Source organism: Leopardus geoffroyi, chromosome A2, assembly GCF_018350155.1.
Source record: "Leopardus geoffroyi isolate Oge1 chromosome A2, O.geoffroyi_Oge1_pat1.0, whole genome shotgun sequence".
Taxonomy (NCBI): Eukaryota; Metazoa; Chordata; class Mammalia; order Carnivora; family Felidae; genus Leopardus; species Leopardus geoffroyi.
The window spans coordinates 31,648,995-31,672,343 of record NC_059331.1 but is presented as its reverse complement, the minus strand read 5'-3'; the positions used below and the strand labels follow the sequence as shown (position 1 = coordinate 31,672,343).

General features: G+C 47.0%; 1 protein-coding gene across 3 annotated transcripts in view; it reads left to right on the top strand.

Moving 5' to 3' along the window:
• Window positions 1–20,864, top strand: part of PRICKLE2 (prickle planar cell polarity protein 2) — a 329,015-nt gene extending 308,151 nt beyond the window's left edge. For all 3 annotated transcript variants that reach the window (XM_045493430.1, XM_045493429.1, XM_045493431.1), the window contains one exon: window positions 14,816–20,864. In XM_045493430.1, coding sequence (XP_045349386.1) covers window positions 14,816–15,690 — 875 coding nt within the window. In that variant the 3' untranslated portion in view covers window positions 15,691–20,864. The remainder of the gene's footprint in view (window positions 1–14,815) is intronic.
• The last annotated feature ends 2,485 nt before the right edge of the window (window positions 20,865–23,349 follow it).

Genomic DNA, 23,349 nt, shown 5'->3' with positions numbered 1-23,349 from the left:
TTGAGCATTTTTTCATGTGTCAGTTGGCCATCTGGATGTAGGACCACACCTTATTTTAAAGTGAGCCTTGACCATTCCCTTCTGACTTGCTGGGGACAAAGCACAGGCCAGAGATAACTACCCATTCGACGTGAGACCTCGCAGTAGGTTTGCTGTGATAAATGGTGACAAAACAGACCAATCTGGGGTGTAGTTTTTAGTTTTTTGTTTTTTGGTTTTTTTGCTCCCTTTTTCTTTCTGTCAACAGATTACATCCTTAAGTGTTCCCTGTCTGGGACCCTTCCAAGTGCTTTCATTTCAGACAACCCTCCAATACTTCTCTCTCTCTCTCTCTCTCTCTCTCTCTCATTTACTCCCTCGGTCAGACACCATTCTTTTGAGGGGCAGAGTCTGCTCTGGTACCCATATGCTGATCCATACCGGTCTGACTGCAGGAGGTGTCTGTCTGCCTTAGATCGTAGAATCAAAATCAGACTCTCACAGAAATGAGGGAAGAGGGTCAAAAGGTACAAACGTCCAGTTATAAAAAAGTCCTGGGGATGTCATGTACAACATGGGGACTACAATTAATAATACTGTACTGTATATTTGAAAATTGCTGAGAGAGAAGATCTTAAAAGTTCTCGTCATAAGAAAAACAGTTGTAACTTTGTGTGGTAATGAGTATTAACTAGACTTATTGTGGTGATCATTTTGCAATATATACACATATCTAGTGTATAGTGTTGTACAATGTTACGTGTCCATTACATGTCAGTAGAAACAAAAAAGCATTTTGAACCATCTCAAAAGAAGGGGGGCGTCTGCGTGGTTCAGTCGGTTCAGTGTCCAACTTCGGCTCAGGTCACGATCTCACAGTTTGTGGGTTCCAGCCCCACATTGGGCTCCATGCTATGCAGAGCCTGCTTGAGATTCTGTCTCCTCCCCCCCTTCCCCCCGCAAAAACAAATAATTAAAAAATAGATTTTTTTTAATCACAGACTCTTAGCTGAGAGAAGGTCGGAGAATCCCTAGTTCAGGTTCAGAAGGGAAGAAAGGCTGAGTTCAGAGAGGAGAAGCGATTCATTCAAAGTCTTCCTGGAGTTTGCAGCGACGGAGCTGTGAGCAGACTCCAGGGCCTTTCGTATCCGGGCCAATTACTTTTTCCACTACCCTAGTAAACACAGTTTATAGGAAATACAAGAGGAACTACAATCTCTGGAATTTTACAAAGGAACTTGAAGATTTGAATAAGGTAAAAAGGTCCTGGGCCAGGACCAGGGTGCGACAAATGAGGCACCCTTCGTGGGCACATAATTGAAAGGGGTACCAAAAACTCAGTAATCAAGATAAGCAGTATTTCACGGCTGCGTTTTAAGAACCAAAATTCATGTAAAAATCCATGATTAAGAAAATTTAAAAATTGTTAAATAAAGTCAGGATCCGTTTCTTTTGGCCTTAGGCTTCAATTTCCACTGCACACAGCGCTGTTACAGTGATGGAGTTAGAAACTGTAAGCAGAGACGTTTGGATTTTAAAAAGGAAGTTAGCGCTAGGCCGCCATTTCCCAGAATGTGTCCTTTTGAGTGGGGGTGGGGATGTAGCCAGGTGGGGAAGGGGTTCTGTTGTCATAGTATCTTCCTTATGATAATTTCCACTGCATTTAAGCTAAATGTTTTCAGAAGTTCTTCAGAAGTTGCCAGACTTCCTTGCTTACAGAATCCTTTTTCGTATAATCCAGAGAGGATCCTTTGGAAAAGCTTCCTTAATTCCCAGACTGGGATATGTGTGCGATTGGTTGGCAGGGTAGGAGGAGAGGGATTTGAGGGCTTTGGAGGACTCTGGATTCCCAGCTCCTCCTGGGCTAGCAGCTGCTTATTCCATCTGCGTGAAGGATGAGTCTAGCCAAGCCCAAGTTGCCTCAGGAAGCCAGGTGAAGGGCACAGATCGAGAGCAGGAAGGGAAGTTTGCATGGCCAGGTTCAGTGTCTTTATGCTTTCCGAGAACGCCATCCTGGCTCTGCTCTTGTCAGAAGCAGGGAAATAGATTCGTGGCAGCCTCATGTATGTCATTGAGTGGAGAAGAAGGGAACAGGGTAGGGCACAACCTTACTTGCCCTCAGAGTTCTTTGGTTCCCTGGCCAGAGATTTGGGGGTATCACATACTCACGTACAGCCCTCTGGTTGGTGTGTGAGCCACACCTTCCTGAATGTGTTATGAGAAACCGGGGAAACCAAGCTTCCCTTGCAAATTCATGATGAAGGAGAAAGCACCCAGACCTTTGCTGTGTCATGTGTGGTCTGCAGACCAACAACATCAGCCTCTCCTAGGGGGTTGTTAGAAATTCAGAGTCTTGAGTCTAATCCCAAATGTAGTGGACCCAAATCATCATTTTAAGAAGATAACTAGGTAACTTGCATGCCTGCTCAAATTTGAGAAGCAGCTGCCTCTTGGAAGTCTGGAGAACTAATTCAGTCCCTGCCTTTGTCACCCATCCCCGTCATTCTTGACCTTGGGCAAGTTGCTCCTCTTTTTTTTTTTTTTTTTTTTCTATTTTCAGTTCTTCACCTACAGGTACCCCACTGGCTTCCCCTCCAGACACAGAGGGAGGCACCAATGAAGAGTATCTTAAGTGTAAATGAATAATCGAAGTGATAATGATGACTTGAAAACTTAATTCTTACCCAAGAACTGTATTCTGTAGCTTGATTTTATAAGCTCTTGATGAAAGCCCAAAATCATGTCTCTTTCTGTACGTGCACCATTTTGCATGCACTCTTTAATATAACCATTTTTCCATTCCTTTCCTATCCTTTCATCAATTCTTCATGCTACCCACTCATCCTTTTAAAAGACACCCCAGGAGCGCCTGGGTGGCTCAGTCGGTTAGGTGTCCGACGTCAGCTCAGGTCACGATCTCGTGGCTTGTGAGTTCGAGCTCCGCGTCGGGCTCTGTGCTGACAGCTCAGAGCCTGGAGCCTGCTTTGGGTTCTGTGTCTTCCTCTCTCTCTGCCCCTCCCCTGCTCATGCTCTCTCTCTCTCTCTCTCTCTGTCTCAAAAATAAATAAAAACATTAAAAAAAAAAAAAAAAAGACACTCCATCTACCACGGAGTAGATGTTTATGTTTTTGCCCGTCTGTCAGTCTGGTAATTGGCTGTGTCATACGTGATACCATAAACTTTTTTGCCAAGAATAGCGTTTTGTCAACCCTCAGCTGTGTGTAAGTAGGCTCTTGAGAAGCAAGGATTCCCCAAGCTTAGAAGAGCACATTGTGTACTGCCCTTACATCCATAAACCGCTTTCATCCAACCTTCTACCCCTCTTATCAAGTTGGCTGACGCTGCTGGGAGAGGTAAGAGAGGCTTGTGGACAGGCCGGTATGACAAATGTGTAAATGTGCCCAGGGCTAAGACCACAGATGGCGAAGGCCCCTGTGCATTCCAACTTGAAAAGGAAAGAAAGAAACTTAACCCTTCAGACCGAACACGGCCTAACATATTAGCTGCTGGTTTGGGGCCCGTGTCCCAGCCCTACCAGTCCAGTGTCCCAGGAGGGGGATGCTTTATGCACATTCACCTTGCAAACTGTCATGAGTACATTCTTGCCTCTCTTGGTGGTCGTTTTTAATAAACGTTTTATGGGTGTGTAACCAGCAGAAAAGTGCAGGAATCATGAGTTGCAGCTCAGTGAATTATTATGCTCCTGCCAGCACTGCCCAGGTCAAGAAGTAGACCACCACCAGGACCCCAGAAACTCCCTCCTGCCCCTTCCACTCTCTCCTCCTCCTTCATCTCCAAAGCAAGCACTGTCCTAACTTCAAACAGTTCGCTTGCAATGGTTTTTAACTTGATATAAATGGAATCCTACTGTTTGTATTCTTTTGTGGCTGGCATCTTTCACTTTATGAGATTCATCCTTGCTGTTGCAGATAGCAGTAATTCTTATTTATACAATAGGAAACTATCCATTAATGAAAAGGATTTTTTGAATTGTGGCCACTGGTTCAGAGCTCAAATGTGTGGATGGATCTTTACTTCTCTCTTTGCCTCTTGTCACTCAAGTCAATAACAGCCTTGTGGCCATACTCCTTGTACTCCTTCTACTGACAAAAATGAAAGGTAGGAAGTAATAGTTCTCAAGTGGCCGCTGTGTGACCTTGAGCAAATCCTTCCAACTCCCTGTTACACACCTGAAAAACTTGCGTATGCATGCCTAGCTGTTTCATGTACGACAACATTCCTAAGAATACTTTGTAAGTGACAGATAAATGGTGAAAGACCATGAGAACATTCCATCTGATCTCCCTACACCAGCACTAAGTACCCACTTATTATTCACTGTCATCCTAATGAGCTAGAGTCTTACTCCCATTTTACAGGTGTGGGAATTGAGGCACAAAGCAGGCCAGGGTCTTGCCTGAGGAGGCATAGCTCTAGGAGACAGAGCGGGAAGGTGAAGTTCAAAGCCAGTGCTCCTCTCCACTCCCCTGTGCTGCCACGCAGGTGCTTTATTAAAGCTGCCTACAGGCACGGGAAGGATACTTTCAAAGCCAAGGTGGCCTGGAAGAACCTCTCTCGGGCTCCCACACTGCCCTTTTGTCACTTCGTAGAGTACTAGGAACTTTTCCGGGTACGAAGTGTTCCATCTGCCCTGGAGCCCTTTCCCCACTATTGGTGAGGCTGTCTCCTTCAGACCTTTAACATTTTTTTTTTTTTTTTAACGTCCGTTCATTTTTGAGAGAGACAGAGATAGAGCATGAGCGGGGGAGGGACAGAAAGAGAGGGAGACACAGAATCTGAAGCAGGCTCCAGGCTCCACGCTGTCGGCACAGAGCCCGACGTGGTGCTCGAACCCACGAACCGTGAGATCATGACCTGAGCCAAAGCCAGAGTCTTAACTGACTGCGCCACCCAGGTGCCCGTAGGTCCTTTAGGTGTTAGGATAGCTGTCACCACCATCACAGGGGTCTTTCTCAGCACTCTGTTTGGATAGAGCTAATCTTTTGGCCCTGTCAGAGCATTGTGTTTCCTCCCTCCTGTGATTACTCTCTCTAATGGCTGTACTGACCTCCTGATTGAGTTATCTCTCTTCTCTCTATAGTGTAATATCCCTTTGAGGTGTCACCGGAAATGGCCTTGCTCACAGAGCCTGGCAGTGTTAGGACTTCATCTAGAATCTTTGAAGAATCCAGATGGGTGTCCAAGTCCCCAGCTGTCTGCTCCCTACCGCTGGGGAGCCACTGAGCTTCTGGGCCGTGTAGTCAAGTGTTTCCTGAGCACAGACTCCCGTGTGGTCTGCCCGTTGACTTGGGTAAATGGGTTCTGGAAAGCAGCATGGGGTCAGTGTGAGCCCAGAGCAAACCCTGGCAAACAATCTTCACCTGGTTTGAATTTTTTACGCATCCTTTCAATTAGCGATGGGCTTTGTGGCTACACAACCACAATCCCCCACGGGGCTGAAAAGGAGTTAAAATTGACCCCACATGTTTCTAAAAATGTCACTTCCTGGTCTCTCCCTTCACTACCTTTTACACATTGGTCTTTATTGGGAAGTTAAGGAGCAGTTCCGCAGATAGAAGGTAAGGGACCTCCAGTCGAATCAGAGTTTTGATCTCGACCAGGCTCTTCCTTTCAACTCTCCTGGGTCTGCAAGAAAAGCGACTTTTTAGTCCTATTGTGACACTTGTCACTTCTCAGCCACTCTGGCTCAAAGGCAAATCTCTAGAATGAATGCCGCTAAAAACCACCGACTCTGTTGTTGGGGAAACCCGAATGGGTCATGGCTGCCTTTGTAACCAGCTGGTTGTCAAGCAGCTGTGCTTTATTTGGGGCCAGTCTCCCCGAGTGGTCAGGGATGGGGAAATGGCCCTTCCCTCGAGGGGGATCCAGGCGGGCACGGGGGAGGCGTGAAGTCAGAAGCGGGCGTCTCTCCCCACCAGCCCGTCTCAGCCTCCCTCGCGGCAGCAGCTGCCTGAAGGAAATTGTGTCTTTCGGCTGCCAGCACTTTTCCTGGAACCACAGGAGCAGATGGCAGACACGTGACTGTAAGCACTCATGACCACCTCCTCACTTGGGACCCACTAGACAGGCTGGTGACCAGAGTAAGGAAGTAAGAGAGCTGCATCAAGGGCTCGAGATTCCAAAGGCTTCAAATGGGGGAGGGAAAAGAAGACAGCGAAGGCCTTAACCACAGGGAACTCTTAACGCCCACCGCGGGAGAGACAGACTGTCAGGAGTGGGTTTGTGGAGGGGAGTTTAGAGAGCAAACAACTTCATAGTTCCCCGATTTGGGAGATACACCACCCCCACCCTCATGGAACGCACTGATCTTTCTCTGGAAAGAGAACATGTCCACCGTGTCTGGTGCTCAGGCTCATGTTTGCGGGGTGGAGTAGAGCAGGATGAACCCAGTTTCGCTGGAAGATCAGGAACAGAGTGCTTCTTAGCCTGTGGTCAGCAGCAGCTCCAGGATCAGATCTGTTTGTGCAGTGGTCCTCAGCTGGGCCAGTTTTAGCCCCGCGGGACATTGGGCAATGTCTGGAGATGTGAGTTGTCACAACTGGAGGGGGGTGTTGCTGGCATCTAGTGAGTAGAAGCAGGGTTGGTGCTAAGCATCACACAACACACAACAGCCCCCAGGCAGAAAAAGAAAAAAAAAATTCTCCTGCCCAGGATGCAAATAGCACCAAAGTTGAGAAACTCTGAATCAGTGTCTCTGAGGGTGTAGGGTTTCCTAGGGTAGAAGCACCTTTCGTTGCAGAAAAGATTGTCCTTGAAACTCGGCCACAGCTCTGGCACAGTGGGGCCCTAACTCTCAGGGGCATGTGAACCACCAGGGTGGCCATGGTGCAAATGCACGTTGGGATTCTGCCAGTCTGGTTAGGGTCAGCCATGGCCGCTGGTCCCAGGTCCCGCTGTTAGCAGCCAGGGATTTTGAGTGTGCTCATAATCTCTCCCTGCCTTTCCTTTTCCTTCTCCCTCTCTTTCGGTTCCCGCCCCACTGCTTTCCCCAGCCTACTCTGTTCGAACATTCCGTGCCCTGTCACTAAGGAACATTTGGTGGTGGTTAAACTCCACTGCCCGGATGACAGCTTCTCTCCAGATGTTGCCAATTTGAGATTCTGAGTGTTGATGAAATCAATTGACTGAGTTGGAAAAAGGACCCCAAGGGACCTGATCAAACTTACCCCCACACACTTGAATCAACTTGTACCTCAAAGACATTTTTTGCATGCTCTGATAGACCATGTAGAGCACATGACTTTGGGGATGCTTAGGCCTGCTACAGCTTCACAGCACATTTGCCTTTTAAACCAGAGGCGACAAACTTCTTTCTAGAAAGGACCGGGTAACAAATATTTTAGGCTTTGTAGGTCATGCAGTCTGTCACGATTACTCACTCCTGCCATTGTAGTGAGAAAGCAACCCTAGACAATACACAAATGAATAGGTGTAGCTGTGTTGCAATAAAACTTTATTTACAAAAACACGCAGTGAGCTGGCTTTGGCCCATGGGCTCTAGGTTGCAAACCCCTATTCTAAACCATTCCGATTCATGTCTCTGCTTCAGAAAGAAAAAAAAAAAAGTCATATAGGGAAAACCTTACTGAACGTGCGAGTCATAAATGTCTCTAGGGCTAAGGTGAGTAGTTACTCTTTCGTTTATTGCACAGAACTGTAAAATGAAATGCGTTATTTAAGTTGGCAGAAACAGCGATGTCTTTGTATGCCAATTTCTTTGAGGGGCGTAGGAATAGGACTAGAAAGGGCAATAAATAAGGAACGGAAAGATGTACCAAAGGGCTAATCTTACCTTGCAGTCCGCGTGGTCTTTTCTCTGGTCTTGAGCACTCTTCTGCTCTCGGAATAAATGGAGAGAGCGAACACCGCAACGATGGCCTTTCTCTTCCGTCAGACCCAGGGCATTCTTTGGAGGTATTGATTTTTCTTGCTGTCACTGACTTCTGTGAGGCCTTATGTTTGCAGTGAGGGGATATTGCTCAGCCTGAAATGCTGGCATTGCTTAGAGCATCCTGGCCGTAGCTTTGCGTTGATGGTTTAAACCATAGAGAATCGCAGGCTAAATTCAACACGGACCTCTCCTTGTTGGGGCCAGGGCCATGCATGCCGACAGAAAACTGCAGCCCCTGGGTGTTTGTGTGGCTCCCGGCCACACAGATCACTGGGACCAGGCTGAATTGAGGCCATGTAGCACTTCTCACAAATCCTGCATGATTTGGAGAGGAGAATGCCTTAACATCCATGCCTCATGCTGGCAGATAGGCTTCTTCAGCCAGGGTCTCCAGAATGTGTTGGGCCTCTGTGATCACCTCTGTGATCATCAAATGTGGGGTCAGACTCCAAGGGCTCCCTGGGGAATTTAGTTAGCAGTCTCTGCCTCCCACACCACACCTTGCTTGCAGGCATTCACATGCACACATCGGGGCTCAGGCAGCAAGAAAGTAAGGTGGGTCTCTGGCAGCAGGAGAGAGTAGCATTGTTGACCTCCATTGGGGTGGATTCTGTCTATACGCAGTGATCTGACACAGGGTCTCCTGCTGCACAAACAGAAGAAAGAGTTATATTTCATCTGTGTGGAGAAGCAGTCTCCAACTGCAGTCGGGAGCCACAGATTCTTTGAACAGTGGCCCGTCTTCAGTGAACACTGCCGTGTGGCCTGTGTGGGTCATCATTCTAGGACTCATTCAGTCATACGATCACACCTTCAAGTATTTGTCTACCTTGGCAGGTGGCTGAGTATAAAATTCTTGGGGCCTACTTCCTTTCACTGGGGAGTTTGAGGTCTTTCTTACTACTCTCTTCCAGCATGTAAAGTACCAGAATATGAGGTGGTGAGATGAGGGTTGACAAACAGGAGTCTGTTCCTGCCATCTTGGGGGTTATAGACTAGCCAAGAAGTTGAAGATCAAAGAAACATGGCACACACTTACTACCGTTGTGATGAGTCTTAACGAGGAAAAGTACTGTTCTCCTCATCTTATGTCACTGCAACTCCCAAACTCAGATACTGTTGTCATACCCATTTTGGAGATGTGTCTCTAGAGGCTCAAAGGTTGCCCCCCTGCCGCCAGCCAGGAAGTGGCTCTCCAGTTCAGCTCGCAGAGAGAGGAAAGGTCGGTTTCTCAAGTTGAAGTGTGATCTGTGATAGTCTTGGAGACATGGAAGCTGATGATTTAAACGCATCTCCAGGGGCGCCTGGGTGGCGCAGTCGGTTAAGCGTCCGACTTCAGCCAGGTCATGATCTCGCGGTCCGTGAGTTCAAGCCCCGCGTCAGGCTCTGGGCTGATGGCTCAGAGCCTGGAGCCTGTTTCCGATTCTGTGTCTCCCTCTCTCTCTGCCCCTCCCCCGTTCATGCTCTGTCTCTCTCTGTCCCCCCAAAAAATAAATAAAAAACATTGAAAAAAAATAAAAAATAAACGCATCTCCAGAGCTGGGATTAATAAGCCCAAAACATTTTGTGCAGATCGAGGAGCTAATTATAAACCACACGTTCTTCAACTTTAAAATTGGAGAAACCCCACAGATGGTAGGTTGCAAAATGAAGCATCGCAGACAATGAGATTGACAGGTGTGACCGTGTGTTTCTGGTCCTGATGGCTGGCATCCCACCCGTCTGAATTAGAATTGGTTGTTAAGTCGTGGCCCACTCCAGGTCAGAGGGTAGCTACCTTTTCCTGGTGGGCAGCATGAGGATTCGTTGACCTTAATTCCACAAATATTGATTGAGCACCAAGGAGGCTCACTCCTAGTTCTAGGGGAGTCCAGTGAATAGGGGGACGTGATGCCTGCTCCCAGGAGGCACCCATTCAACTTGCAAACATATGAAAGAACTTAAGAAAACGAGTCAGGGTGGGAACCTTAAAAGTCAAGGCTGCCGAGTGACTGGTTGTTGGGGGGACAACCTGCTCCTTTAGAAAGAGCAGTCAGGGCGGCTCCCTCTGAAGAGGTGACATTTATGTGAGGGCCTTTATGGTCAGCGGAAGTCAGCAGTGCAGAGGGGAGTGTTTTCCAAAAGAGGCTGAAAGGAGCTTTCTGGTACGTGTGTAAGGACAGCTGACGCCAAGGAAGCTGGGACGAGGGTTTAGTGGGTGATCTTTGAGAGACCAGAGGGCCTTGAGGGCTGCCTGAGGACTCTGGATTTTGCCAAGAATGAAATGAACCACAGAGCCACCCTGTTCAGAGGCAGGTACATGATGGTTGCTCATCTGTGGACAACACTGGCCATTCTGTTCATGTCCTGCATGCAGGAAGACCGTGGAGCAAACTCTGAGTTAGTCAATAAGAAGCTTTATTAATAAATAAGTAAATGTATTGATAACGTCCACAGCGAGCGTCTAGCATTTCCAGTCCCATTCACACGTCCCCGAGAGAATAGTTTGTGTTTGGGATAGGTGACATTAGGCTCTGGGTTGAACAGTGGGAGCCTCCTGTACTTGACAGAGCGTTCTTTTTTTCTGAGGAGGGTCGAGGTGGTCAAGGTTATCCTGAGATTGCCCAGGACACAGAAGTACAACACGACAGGGCCAGATCACCTCCCAGTGATGCTGAGACTGCCCTCCTTCACGTTACACCCTCCTCATGGAAATAAGAATCTGTTCACACGCAGGATGTCCTCAGAAATGCTTGACTTGGAGACTTACAAAAGACAGGGTCAGGAAAACAGCTTGTTTGGGGATTTTGTGGTACTCGGCTAGCTTGTTGATAACAACCCTGATTCCATAACAGGGCTTGAGGAGGAAGCCCAGCAAAGATCGTTGTGCCCACACGTGTGTAGCTTTTGTTTCTCCCGGTGATTCTTGAAGAATTTTTTCCTTCCCTACTGCATGGAGTTCATCTGCTCCGACGACTCATTCATCATCCTTGGTTGCTGTCCTGTCCTCTCCGCCTTCAGGTTGGGGCAGTTCTGGAAGTGATTAGGCTGTTGTAAATCAGCTTTTATGATGTGTGTGTCAGAGATAAGCAGCGGGGAAAGCGGGAGTTAAAGAACTCATCCCCTCTTGCCCTGACAGTTACCCCAGTAATGGAATTAAAAAATATATATGACTGGAAAGTATGGTGGTTGGCAGAATATTTTCTCCACAGGCATATCCAACATTTAAATTTGGCTCTTTAACGCGAGCTCCGCTTTGTTTTTATGCCATTTTATTGGGGCGTCACTTACCTAAGATAGAGCAAACCAAATATTAAATCCACACCTCAAGGAACTTTTCTGTGTGTATCCTTTTAACCACCACCCAGATGTAGATACAGAACATCTCCAGCACCCTCCATGTTTCCTTTATGTCCCTTCCCTCTGTCCTGATCTCAGCCACCATAGACAGCCTCGGGCTGTTCTTGAACTTCATATAAACGGAATCACACGGCACGTACTCTTTTTTGTCTGCCAGCATTCTCTATGTGACATTCATCCCTGTTGCTGGGTGTAGTCGTTCATTCTCGCTGTTGTGGGGAATGCCATCCTATCGTGGTTTCTCAGCTGTGCCATTACTGACATCTGGAGCTGGCTCATTTTTGTTGTGGGGACTGTCCTGTGTGTGCATCGTAGGATGTTTAGCAACATCTCTCTGGCCTCTGCCCACTAGATGCCAATAGCATATACCACCCACCCCCTGCCCCCCAGCCCCAGTAACTTCCCCAGGCATTGAAAACCATTGCGTCATATGCCACAAATTTCAGGAGATTTTTTTCAACGTTTATTTATTTTCAAGAGAGAGCACAAGCAGGGGAGGGGCAGAGAGAGAGGGAGACACAGATTTGAAGCAGACTCCAGGCTCTGAGCTGTCAGCACAGAGCCTGACGCGGGGCTCAAACTCACAAACAGCGAGATCATGACCTGAGCCGAAGTCAGACGCTTAACCAACTCAACCACCCAGGCGCCCCAGGAGATTTTTTATTTAGCAATAATTTCACACTTACTGAAAAGTTGCAGAAATGAAACAAACAATAACCAGAATGTACTCTTTACTTAGATTCACATATGATTAACAATTTACCCTATTCGTTTTATCATTGCTTCTCTCTTATTCACACATACACACACGCAATTTGTTTCTGACCCATTCAAGAGGCAGTTGCATCCACCTCGGCCATTTACTACCATATACTTCCGTGTGTATTTCCCAAGAGGAAGGATCTTCTCTAACATTACCATAATTATCACTGTTATCAAAATTAACACAGCAAATTTACCATATTTATTAATTGCCCGTGTCCCAATTTTCGTCAGTTTCTCCACATTTATCCTTCATGACATTCTCACTACAGAATAGGTTCTGGTCCAGGATCGTGTATTCTATACCATTGCCCTGGTTCCTTAGTGTTCTTTAGTGTCGAATATTCCTTCACACTTTTATGATACTGAAAAAAAAAAATGATTCAAGAATATAGTCCCATTTTTTCTTAATAGAATTTTCTTCCTTTGGGAGTTTCCCTGATGTTTCCTTCTGAGTACGTTCAGGATCTGTCTCCCTGGCTGGAACACTGCATGAGTGATAACGTGGACTTCTTAGGACATACACTGGGTGGCACACAGTATCCAGCTGCCCCTCATCGGCGAGGTCAAGTTTGATCTCCTGGTCAAAGTGCTGTGTGATTTCTCCATTGTGTAGCTACTAAATTTTCCCTTACAGTTAGTAAGTGCGTGGAAAAACACTTAACACCATGCAAATATCCTGCCTCCCCATTAAATTTTACCCCCAAACTTGCGCATGCCTTGACTCTCACACGAAATCCATCATTACCTACAATGGTTACGGAATGATGATCTTCCAAATGCAGCACGCCTTCTGTGTGCACTCCTCCTGCTCTGCTCAGCATTCTACTGCAGGCGAGAGCCTATTCTCCTCCCCCATCTATTTACTGATGGGTTTATCTCTTACCGGTATGGACTCACGATTTCCTCTTTTTTCAGCGGTTTATGAATCACTACTGTTTTCAATGATTTGAGGCTCAAATTGCTTAGCTTTGGCTAGTGGGCGCCCCTTGAGGTTGTGCCTGGTGTCCTTCTGGCAAACCTCCATCAGTTTTCAGGGTGCCTGGGTGACTCATTCGGTTACACATCTGACTGTTGGTTTTGGCTCAGGTCACGATCTCACGGTTTTGTGAGTTCAAGACCCACGTCAGGCTCTGTGCTGATAGCCCTGAGCCTGCTTGGGATCCTCTCTCTCCCATTCTCTCTGCCCCGTATCTCTGCCTCTCTCAAATAAACTTAAAAAAATTTTTTTTGTGATTTTCAAAAAATCCTTTTTCATTTGTAACACTTCCTTTCTGGCATAACAAGATGTTCCAGGCTCATACCTTCCCTTCTCCTGTCCTAGAATCAGCCATCCCTCCAGAGTTCTGGTTCCTTTTAAGGGAGAATGGTAGAAACTAGCACGATTTATTTATCCCTTTTCCTATTAGTTGACATGTGAGTTGTTTCTAGTTCTAGGCTATTGTAAAATATTCTCTGAATACACTCTTTTACATTTTCTTGGACCTGTGCACTGATTCCTGTTAGGTCTATAATCACGAGAAGCAATGGAAAGTCATATAATCTCCACTCTGTATACTCAACAGAAATAACATGAAGTCCACAGACACAAAAATGGACACAGATATTCAAAGCAGCTTTGTTGATAATCCGTGTGTGTGTGTGTGTGTGTGTGTGTGTGTGTGTGTGTGTGTGTGTTTATGCATGTGTATTTAGCTTCAACAGATACTGCTAAGTAGTTTTTCAAAGTGTTCATACCGTTAGTTTTGTCGGGGACGTGGAAGTTGTTGGTCCCGGCAGGTAGGGAAGAATAATCAGTGGCAGGCGTCATAATGGGCCATTGCAATCCAGAGACATGTTTTCTAGCAATGGCAGAACTGCTCATCTTCCAACAGATAATGAGTGGAAAATGCTGAGATTTTACCACCTGGTCTGCTCTTAAGCGTCTCTTTAGAGACTGCTGCTTTAGGATGGGCAAGATGGAAGTTACTCAAGTCAAGAATCTCCCGCTATCTGCAAAACAGTTTTTATTTCAGTGGTGCCAGTGACGGCACTTAGGAACTGCAGGGCCGTTGCTGGGGGTACCCGCTGTTTTCTCAAACATTAGGGTCACGGTGTTGTTTTAAAAGTGCCTCCCCAGGGAAAGAAGGGGTGTCCCAGGGCCCCACTCGCATCTTCTGGCCGTTAGGGGCCCATTTAAAACCCTGGGAACAGTCATTCCCGCAGCAGCCTGAGAGAGTAAATATCCCTCTGTGTACACCCAGGGAGTCACTTAGTGTTCCAGACATTTGAGATATGGGGCTTAGGGACAGCGGGCGCGGGAGAAAGCTGCTGGAGGCCAACAGGAAAGTGAGTCAGTCTGGTATCATGGGACTAGATATGAGGCTCCGTGTCGGTAGGAACTGCTTGGGCATGGCCCAGCCTCTGCAGCTGGAACCTTCTGCGTCCAGAATATCTGTCCTCCATACTTACAGCACAGCGTTAGATCAAAGAGTTATCTGAAGCCCTTTGTAGAAATTCTAAACACAGGAAGCATCACGCGTAAGAGGCACAGTGGACTCTTAGTAACTCCGATGAGCCTTTGTAGGAATTAGCAACTAGTAAAATGCATCTCTATGGATGCCTTTTAACCAGGTGCCCTCTCTGGGTGGACACGTGTCCCCCCCCCACCCCGCCGTGGAATGGGGAAAGCCCTCCCACGCGCTTTCCAAGAGAGCTCTTGTGCCGTGTACAGCTGCAGAGCCGCGTGCAGCGATCCTGGGTAGATTCTGGTGGTTCAGATGAACCCGACTGCAACTCGTATTAACCTCCACGGTCCTCTCTTCTCTCTCCCCGTCCCGCCAGGCCTGTCCGCAGATGGTGGCGCCAAGCGCCAGGAGCACCTGTCCCGGTTTTCCATGCCTGACCTCAGCAAAGACTCTGGAATGAATGTCTCTGAGAAGCTGAGCAACATGGGCACTCTAAACTCGTCCATGCAGTTCCGGAGCGCAGAGTCCGTCCGCAGCCTGCTCTCCGCCCAGCAGTACCAGGAGATGGAGGGAAACCTCCACCAGCTCGGCAACCCCATCGGGTACAGAGACCTGCAGTCCCACGGAAGGATGCACCAGAGCTTTGACTTCGATGGAGGGATGGCAGGCAGCAAGCTGCCAGGGCAGGACGGCATGAGGATCCAGCCCATGAGCGAACGCACACGGAGGAGAAGTACCTCCCGTGATGACAGTCGCCGCTTCCGACCTCACCGGTCCAGGCGTTCCCGGCGCTCTCGCTCCGACAACGCCCTGCACCTGGCCAGCGAGCGCGAGGCCATCTCCCGGTTAAAAGAAAGGCCCCCCCTCAGAGCCAGGGAGGACTATGACCAGTTCATGCGCCAGCGGAGCTTCCAGGAGAGCCTGGGCCAAGGCTCCCGCCGGGACCTGTACGGCCAGTGCCCGAGAACGGTGTCGGACCTGGCTCTGCAGAATGCCTTTGGGGAGCGATGGGGACCCTACTTCACCGAGTATGATTGGTGTTCCACCTGCTCTTCCTCTTCGGAGTCTGACAACGAGGGCTATTTCCTAGGAGAACCAATCCCCCAGCCCGCCCGCCTGCGCTACGTCACGAGCGACGAGCTGTTGCACAAATACAGCTCTTACGGCCTCCCCAAGTCTTCCACGTTAGGGGGCAGGGGACAGGTGCACAGCAGGAAAAGACAAAAGAGCAAAAACTGTATCATTTCCTAATACGATTGGGGTCAGGGAATGGGGGAAGATGGGAGCTAAGAATGTAAAGTCAGAAACTTGCACTGTTTTAAAATGTAAAGCGCTTTTGGGGGGGGTGGTTGCTGGAGGAGAAGAGGGAAACGCTGGCAGTTGATGGAGGCAAGGTCATAGACTGACTCAATAGGTAGTCGCAGTTCTCGGCATGTTGAATATTATTTGCACATTTCACTTTGGAAACGCTATAGACTCTGTGGAGGCCAGAGTTGGTCACCTCCTTCCCGTCAGTCTGTGTTGAGTCGCCTTTCGCAAGATGGCAAGTTGTTTCCCGCTCGCTTATATCCTCTCTGGCTCTCTCTTACTTTTAGGACCCTTTTTCCAGTAAGTAATTTGTTTATTAGCCAGGACCCCAGACTAAGTTATTTACATGTCCATTGTAAATGCAATGTAAATGAGAGTTCTGATAAAATATTTTTGTATTTTGTAATATCAAAGGAATTTCTATATCGTAGGACTCAGTGAAGCCTTGCATGCATACCCAGCGTCGTCTTTGAGTAGTATTCAGAGGTGGTCCAGGACCACCGTTTTTTTTTTTTTTTTTTTCTTTTTTCTATACAAATTTGTTACATGTCAGTGAGACCTTTTTCAAAGGAGTTTATTCAATTTGGCTTTTTGTGGCTGAAAAAAAAAAATTAACTATTACACCCAAAGCATTCTATGCTCCATTCCATCTTCAGGAGAGACGCCCTTAGGTCTGCTCCCACCCTCGGTAGAATTTATTCTCTACAAAGTGATAGTAATTTTTATTAAAATTGCAAACGTAACTTTTGCCAATTAGAGAAACCAACCAGTGTCAGTCAAGTCCCGTGAGAAACGCCATCCCTGCTGGGAACACTGAAGTTGCTCACTGTTGACCTGTCCCTTGGGGATAGTGAAAGTGCCCGTGAGTGGTGCCGTTGTGTGATGTCCGCATGACGTTGTTTTGAATGTGGCATTATTTTCTGGTGCTCATGTTTCCTGGATTATATTATCTGCTTTCCTTTACCAAGGCAGACGGAACAGCTGCCTTAGCCTGACAACCGGTTGTCCTCAGTGCAAACTTAGGCATTAGACATTTAGGGGCAGAAGGGTTCTGAGGGGCTCTGGGAGTGACGGGGGGTCACACGCAGATTGTATGCCATGCATGGAGAAGGAACAAGGCAGTTTCAAAGCAGAAAGCAGGTCAAGGGTAGAGACTGAAGGGGAATATGAAGGAAGGTCAGAGCAAAGAACTTCTGGAAAGGAAGTAGACTAGCGGTGACCACTACCTTGAATAACCCCACAGTGCTTGTGGAAGGAGTCCAGTTTAACCCACCCCGTAACCAGAGTGTCTGGGTTACCCAGGAGAGGGAGCTGCTCAGGAGATTTCAGGGTAATGGCCTTGCAAACCAACCATTGTTGAGAAAGGGATTTCCATTTTGAACTTTGGGGACTGTTGGTCAGACAGAAAATGGGCTCAAAAGTGAGTTTGCTTAAAGAAGACATTTAGCGGTTGTGTTGTTTATAGTAAAAAAAAAAAAAAAACAAAAAAAAAAAAACTTCCTACCTTGCTTCGGTTCAAAATGAAGCACTTGCTTTCTGTTCCATTCTCCTCCTCCTTTTAATGGATTGTGGCGGTTGAAATAATCCATTGGAGGACCCACCTTTAGTGAGATGTACTGTGGATGTAGTACACGGCGTATCTCAGTGGCCATCTGCCATGGTGAGGTGAGTGTGGTCTCTTTTCAGTATAGTAGTTAATATTTTCTAGTATTTTCTTATGGAGAGAATGTGAAAAGTGGCTTTTCAGACACCATCCCAAATGGGTCTGGGGAATAGAAGGCTATAAAGGATGTGGAAATGGCACTCCATTCAGGATGTATACAAATAATTTGCTTTTCAGGTATTAATATGACATTTGTCATTGTCACTGATTTTTTAAAAAAGCAATGCAAATGTTGGTTGTGGCTGTTTTCCGCATGCTATCTTCATTATCTAAATGCTTCATTAATTATCCAAGCCTCCGGAGAATTAACTCTATTACGTTTGTATAGTAAGTTTGTAAACTGCTTGGCAAAACTGATTAAGAAATACTGTGCAGCACCATGCTACTGAAGTGGCCGGTTTCTGGTAGAAATCGGGCGAGTCCAATGTGGAGTTTTGAGTTCCTTGGTTGACGAGAATAAAAAGGCATTTTGGAAAAAGAAAAGAGAGACAAAAGTAGATCGCTTAACGTAGCCAACAGCTGAAAAATAACGTCTGTCCTCTCTAGCCTGGAATCCAATGAAAGAAATTCTCCTGGTAAAAAAAAAAAAAAAAAGCTGCTTTCTAACTCCATCCTTTTCAGAGTACCTCTTACTTTCCCCAGATGAGGCTTTAGCCACCATCCGCAGAAAGAAGATGGTAGCCAGAAATCAACACGGAGCCATATCCCGACAAGGGATGGGAGGAATAAGGGATTTCGGATCTAACGGTGCAGGGAGCGTCCAGCAGCCGAACTGGTCCGAGCTTGAGATGTAGTGAGAGGCAGGCCTCAGGGCCACACTGTGTGTAAACAAGGTCACCTCCATGTTTCCTATCCCTGCTCCCCACCCCACATGCAGCCAAGCACCTTACAGAGAATGCCCACGAGGACGGTTAAATCGTCACAAAGATGACGGGACCTCCAAGTGAGTGCCCTGGGGAAAGCAGGATGTCACTGTGTTAGGAATTACACCTCTTCGTGATACCTTAAACGTAACATCGCAGAATCCTGTGCATTCTTTTCTGAGGCAAGAACTTTGGGTCCTTACCGGATTCCTCCCGCATAACCATGAGCTCTTCTCGGTCAAGTTTTGCCTGCGAGTGGGGCTTGCAGTCACCTCTTCGTAGATCATCATATTATCCTCAGTAGACTGTTCTAGAAAAGTAATCTCTCTTTTCCTAGTTTCCTCTCTTCTCTAATGCCTTAGGTTTGTTTGGTTTTTCTACCTCTCTTCATAGTGATCTTCTTGCCTTTTGGTTAAAACCACAACTTTGGAGTTAAGTTCATTTCTTATCGCTGCTCAATTCATTGGCAACAGACCTGGCTGTTTCCCAGGAAGAAGCAGCCATTGACAGTTTCCTGAATGGCCCTGCCAATACATACAACCCTTGATACTGTGAACAGGTTTCTTGGCAGGCTGGTGGCATCGAGTGTGGCATTCAGGTACCCCCCTTCCTTCTGTCATATACTTCTGGGATCTCTACCAAGCGTGAAGGTGAACGAGGTGAGGGAGATCAGAACCATGTTTCCTGGTCATGCGCAGGTTCAAGGCAGGTAGAATTCCTAGCGTTGGTTGGTCGATGCCTGCTTTCTACATTTACCTTCTCATCTCTAGTCGTTCTTTTCTGCTCTCAGCCAGCCCCGTGAACATTTCCAGTAGGGGGCCAGAAGGCAGCTCCTTCTCATCTTCTTTTCACATCCTGTAGGATTTTCTTGCACTGCAACAAATTATATTTCCTTCCCCTCCTGCAGTGGCTTTCTGCTTCTGGGGTACCACTTGCCATTGCCGAGCTCAGGTGCAGCCGGTGATGACATCTAGGTGGCACAGGCTCTGTAGTCCCTGCAGCCTGGGCAGGTATCATCGAAGTGTCCCTGTGTGCTTTCCCAGAGAGCGTGGATACAGCCTCAGAAATCTTTGTGACCCTCCAACCAGCCAGGATCGGTCAACTAGAACTGAGGTTATTTGATAACACAGCTGATCTGTGAACCAGTTTTTATGTATCTTTCCATCTTTTGCCATTGGCCCCCAAACGGTACACCAGCCATTTAGGAAGCATCATTCATAAGTCACGGTGGATGCTAAAAGTGGAGGCTGACTTCTTAAAGCAAAACAAAGACCAGTCTCTGTGGCCTCCTTTTCCATTCTGGTGTTCTTGGCCGATTATTACAGGCAGCCTTCTGTTCATCCTCTTGCAGAGGTCAGATAAGAGAGGCCATCTCATTCTTTGTCTAATCCCACCTTCTAACAAGAAATAACACAAGCATTTCAATTCCAAGGAGAAGTGCTCTTTGCATATCTCTGTCTAACAGAAACCAGATGCTAACGCCTGCGAAGGAGGATCTATCTGTGACAAAGGAAAGTGGAAAATGAAACCAGTTATCTGACCGTTTCATGCCAGAAGAGTTGCTGTTAGCGACTGTTTCGCACTTTCAGGGCTTTGAAATGGGCCCTGTGGACAGCCTTCCGGCTGCAGGGCTCAGCTAAGCCTCCTCTCCTGATTTGGAAGGCAGTTTCAGATTGCCACCTTTTGAGGTACGTCTCTGGAAGTACCGGGGAAGTAGAAATGAGAGCTTTGCCTTGCCTCCAGTGCTTGGTCCCTTGGGGGCCTCAGCAGACACCCGAACTGGTTTGTCTGACCACTTGGAAGCAGTTGTCAAGGTTAGGACCAAGAAACGATTGGATTCCTTTTTCATTTTCTCATAATAGTAGCCCAGTCAACACAAGACTGCCATAAGCCATGACTCACTATTGGGAGCTATAGTCTTTTATAAGCTTACTTCCTGCTGACAAAACTAGCTTTCCCCAAGGGAAATTAAAAAAAGGAGGGAGGGAAGTCATGTAGCGTAGGAAAACATTTCTGGTGATTTAGGATAGAAAAAATTGCTCTATCCTGAGACTTTTCAGAGACATCCCTTCACCCTACTGGGCACTTGGCCATTCATGTTCAATAGGTCACACTGACCAACCTTTTGAGAATTTTTTGGAGAGAGTTACCCACTAGCAAGGTCTGTTCTCCAGCCTCTCTAGTTGATACTCACGTGTTTCCGCAATGCATTTTCGTTCTATCGTGGACCCTGACTTAACACTCTAAGGTCTACAAGTCCTTCATATTCCTTAGCAAATTAGGACTTTGGCATTTTTCCTTCTCCCAAACACATTCTTTCCTGTACAGAATTGCGTTGCCCATCTCCTGCTTTAATTCCAAGTGCATAAACAAAACCTCAGAGGGTCTGAGAAGGTGAGGCAGGCCAGACTCCGTGTTGTGTGTCGAATGTCAAGGCATTTGTTAAGAAGGTCTGCAACAGGCCTTTGGTGTGGGCTCTGCCAGAGACTGTTGTGAACACTTTGCTTGAGATCCGTGCCCTGTAAAATGGATATGTTTTACTGATGTCTGTAATACATTTGTAAACTTCCAATAAAATTTGAATAAAAGAAGTGTTGCCATTCTTCTCGGCCCTCCCTCCCTTTCCGGGTTTTTTGAAATCTCTGCCTTTGAGTGGCTCAACAAACAAGACAGAGGCTGCACATGTCTGGAGGTAAGATTTCCTATGGAGGATGAACCTGACAGTGTGGATCGGATTTTTCAACTTCAGCACTATCGACGGTTAGAAGCAGTTCGTTCTTTGTGGCGGAGGACTGACCTGTGCCTTGTAGGAAGGTTGGCAACATCGCTGACCTTTCTACGCTCTAGATGCTAGCGGTAGGTACCCCCTGTTCCGAGCTGTGACAACCAAAAATCTCTCTGTGCATCACGCCCACACGATGGCTGCTGTCAAAAAAATAAAGGATAAAAACAGGTGTGGGTGAGGATGCGAAGAAATTGGAACCCTTGTATACCGTGGGTGAGAAGATGGCGCATCCTCTGTGGAAAACACTACAGCAGTTTCTCACTAATTTAAACGTCGAACTACTGTACTTATGGGCAGATACTGAAGAGAATGAAAAGCACGGCCTCAGAAGGATAGGAGCGCCCCTGCGCTCGTAGTGGCACTATCCACAATAGCTAAAAGGTGGAAGCGACCCACATGTCCATCAGTGGACGAACAGATGAACGAGATGTGGTGTAGACATATAGCGTGCCGTGTCATTCAGTCTTAGAAAGAAGAAAATCCCGTCCCATGCTACAACATAGATGAACCTAGAGGACCTCCTGTGCAGTGAAATGAACCAGTCACAGAAAGGCCAATAATTCCTAACTCCACTGACCTGAGACACCAAGGGTAGATTCGTAGAGATGAAAAATAGAATGGGGGTTTCCAAAGGGCTGAGAGGAGAGGAGAACTGGAAGTTACGTAATGGGTGTAAAGTTCCAGTTTTTCAAGAGGAAAACTCTAGCCATTGTTGGCACAACATACTACCAAACTCTGCACTTAGAAATGGTGAATTGTATCTTTATTTTACCACAATTAAAAAATATCTCGACACATTGCTGAACGTCCCTTGGGGACAAAATCACTCCTGGTTGAGAATCACCAGTTTTTGTTTTTGTTTTTGTTTTTGTTTTTTTAATGTTTGTTTATTTTGACGCAAAGCCCAACACAGGGCTCGATCGCACAAACCGTGAAATCGCGATCTGAGCCAAAATCAAGAGACACTCAACCGAGTCACCCAAGCGCCCCAAGAACCATCGGTTTAAATGTTTTGCTTTCTTAGCATCTCTGTTCCTTGAGGATTCTAGAAACCGACTCCTACCCAGGCCACATAGTTAATTTTCAGTTATTAGCAGGAGTTGAAAACAAGTGACTCCAAAATATTCGTATTAGCTTTTAAGGAAATGTGTCATCTAGGGAATTCTGTCCACGAATATGTTATGGTTAGGGTGGCATTCATAGTGTCTAGGAGCCAGGACCAAAGCAGTATGTAAATCAGATTTTCCCATGTCTGATCCATGACATCTGGGAGTTGCTGGAAAACTGTGATAACGTTCTTTCAACCAGTATTTATTGAGAACCTGCTGAATGCTGGACACATGCTAGGTGCTCGGAATACAGCAACATACAAACAAAACTTTACCCTAAAGGAGCTTACAAACTCGACTTGCCACCAGGAATGAAATCTGAAATAACAAATATTGTCACCCACCCTAACCACAGGGACTTGGCATTCCAGACAAGACTTACTTCTTTCTAAGGCCTTCTGAGAGCCTTTGCATGAAGACTCAAGTTGTGTTGGAAATGACAGTTACCGTGCTTGTTCTGTTCACAGACCTTCCTGGGGACCATGGCCCTCTGGGAGCCATGGTTTCACTATATGACCCCCTTCTTCCTCCTCTACAGCCAAAATGATTGGAGTCGAGAGTGGCACCTCGCCAGCAATCTATAAGTGATGTAACACAAACCAGTAAAATGGACCAGGTTCCCTCTCTCCAAAATGTAAACTAAGGAATCCTGAGAGACTGAGGCTGTTGGCAATGCAGGCTGAAGCCGGGAGGATGTATAGGGAGGGCAGCCAGGACCCACAAGCATCAGGGTAGGATGAAGGATGGAGGAGCAGAAGCTCAGGCAGAGAGCAGGACCAAGAATGCAGATGCATGTGACCCCAGGGAGATCACATGTGACCCACAGGAGCTGGTCCCTGGGACTTCCTCACCTCTGAACACATTCCACTTCCTGCCCTATAGGTACTCTTCTAGGATCAGCACGCGATTTAGGTCCTTCACACACCCTGTGCTTGTGTATCATTACATCATGCACTTTCATCAACTTTTTTTTTTTTAATGTTTATTTTTGAGAGAGACACAGTGCGGGTGGATGAGGGGCAGAGAGAGAGGAAGACACAGAATCCCCCCCGATTCGGGGCTCGAACCCACGAACCGTAAGATCATGACCTGAGCTGAAGTCGGACGCCTAACCGACTGAGCCACCCGTGCTTTTATCAGCTCTTACTTGCACTCAAGTGTTCCTTGCAACCCTAATTAACA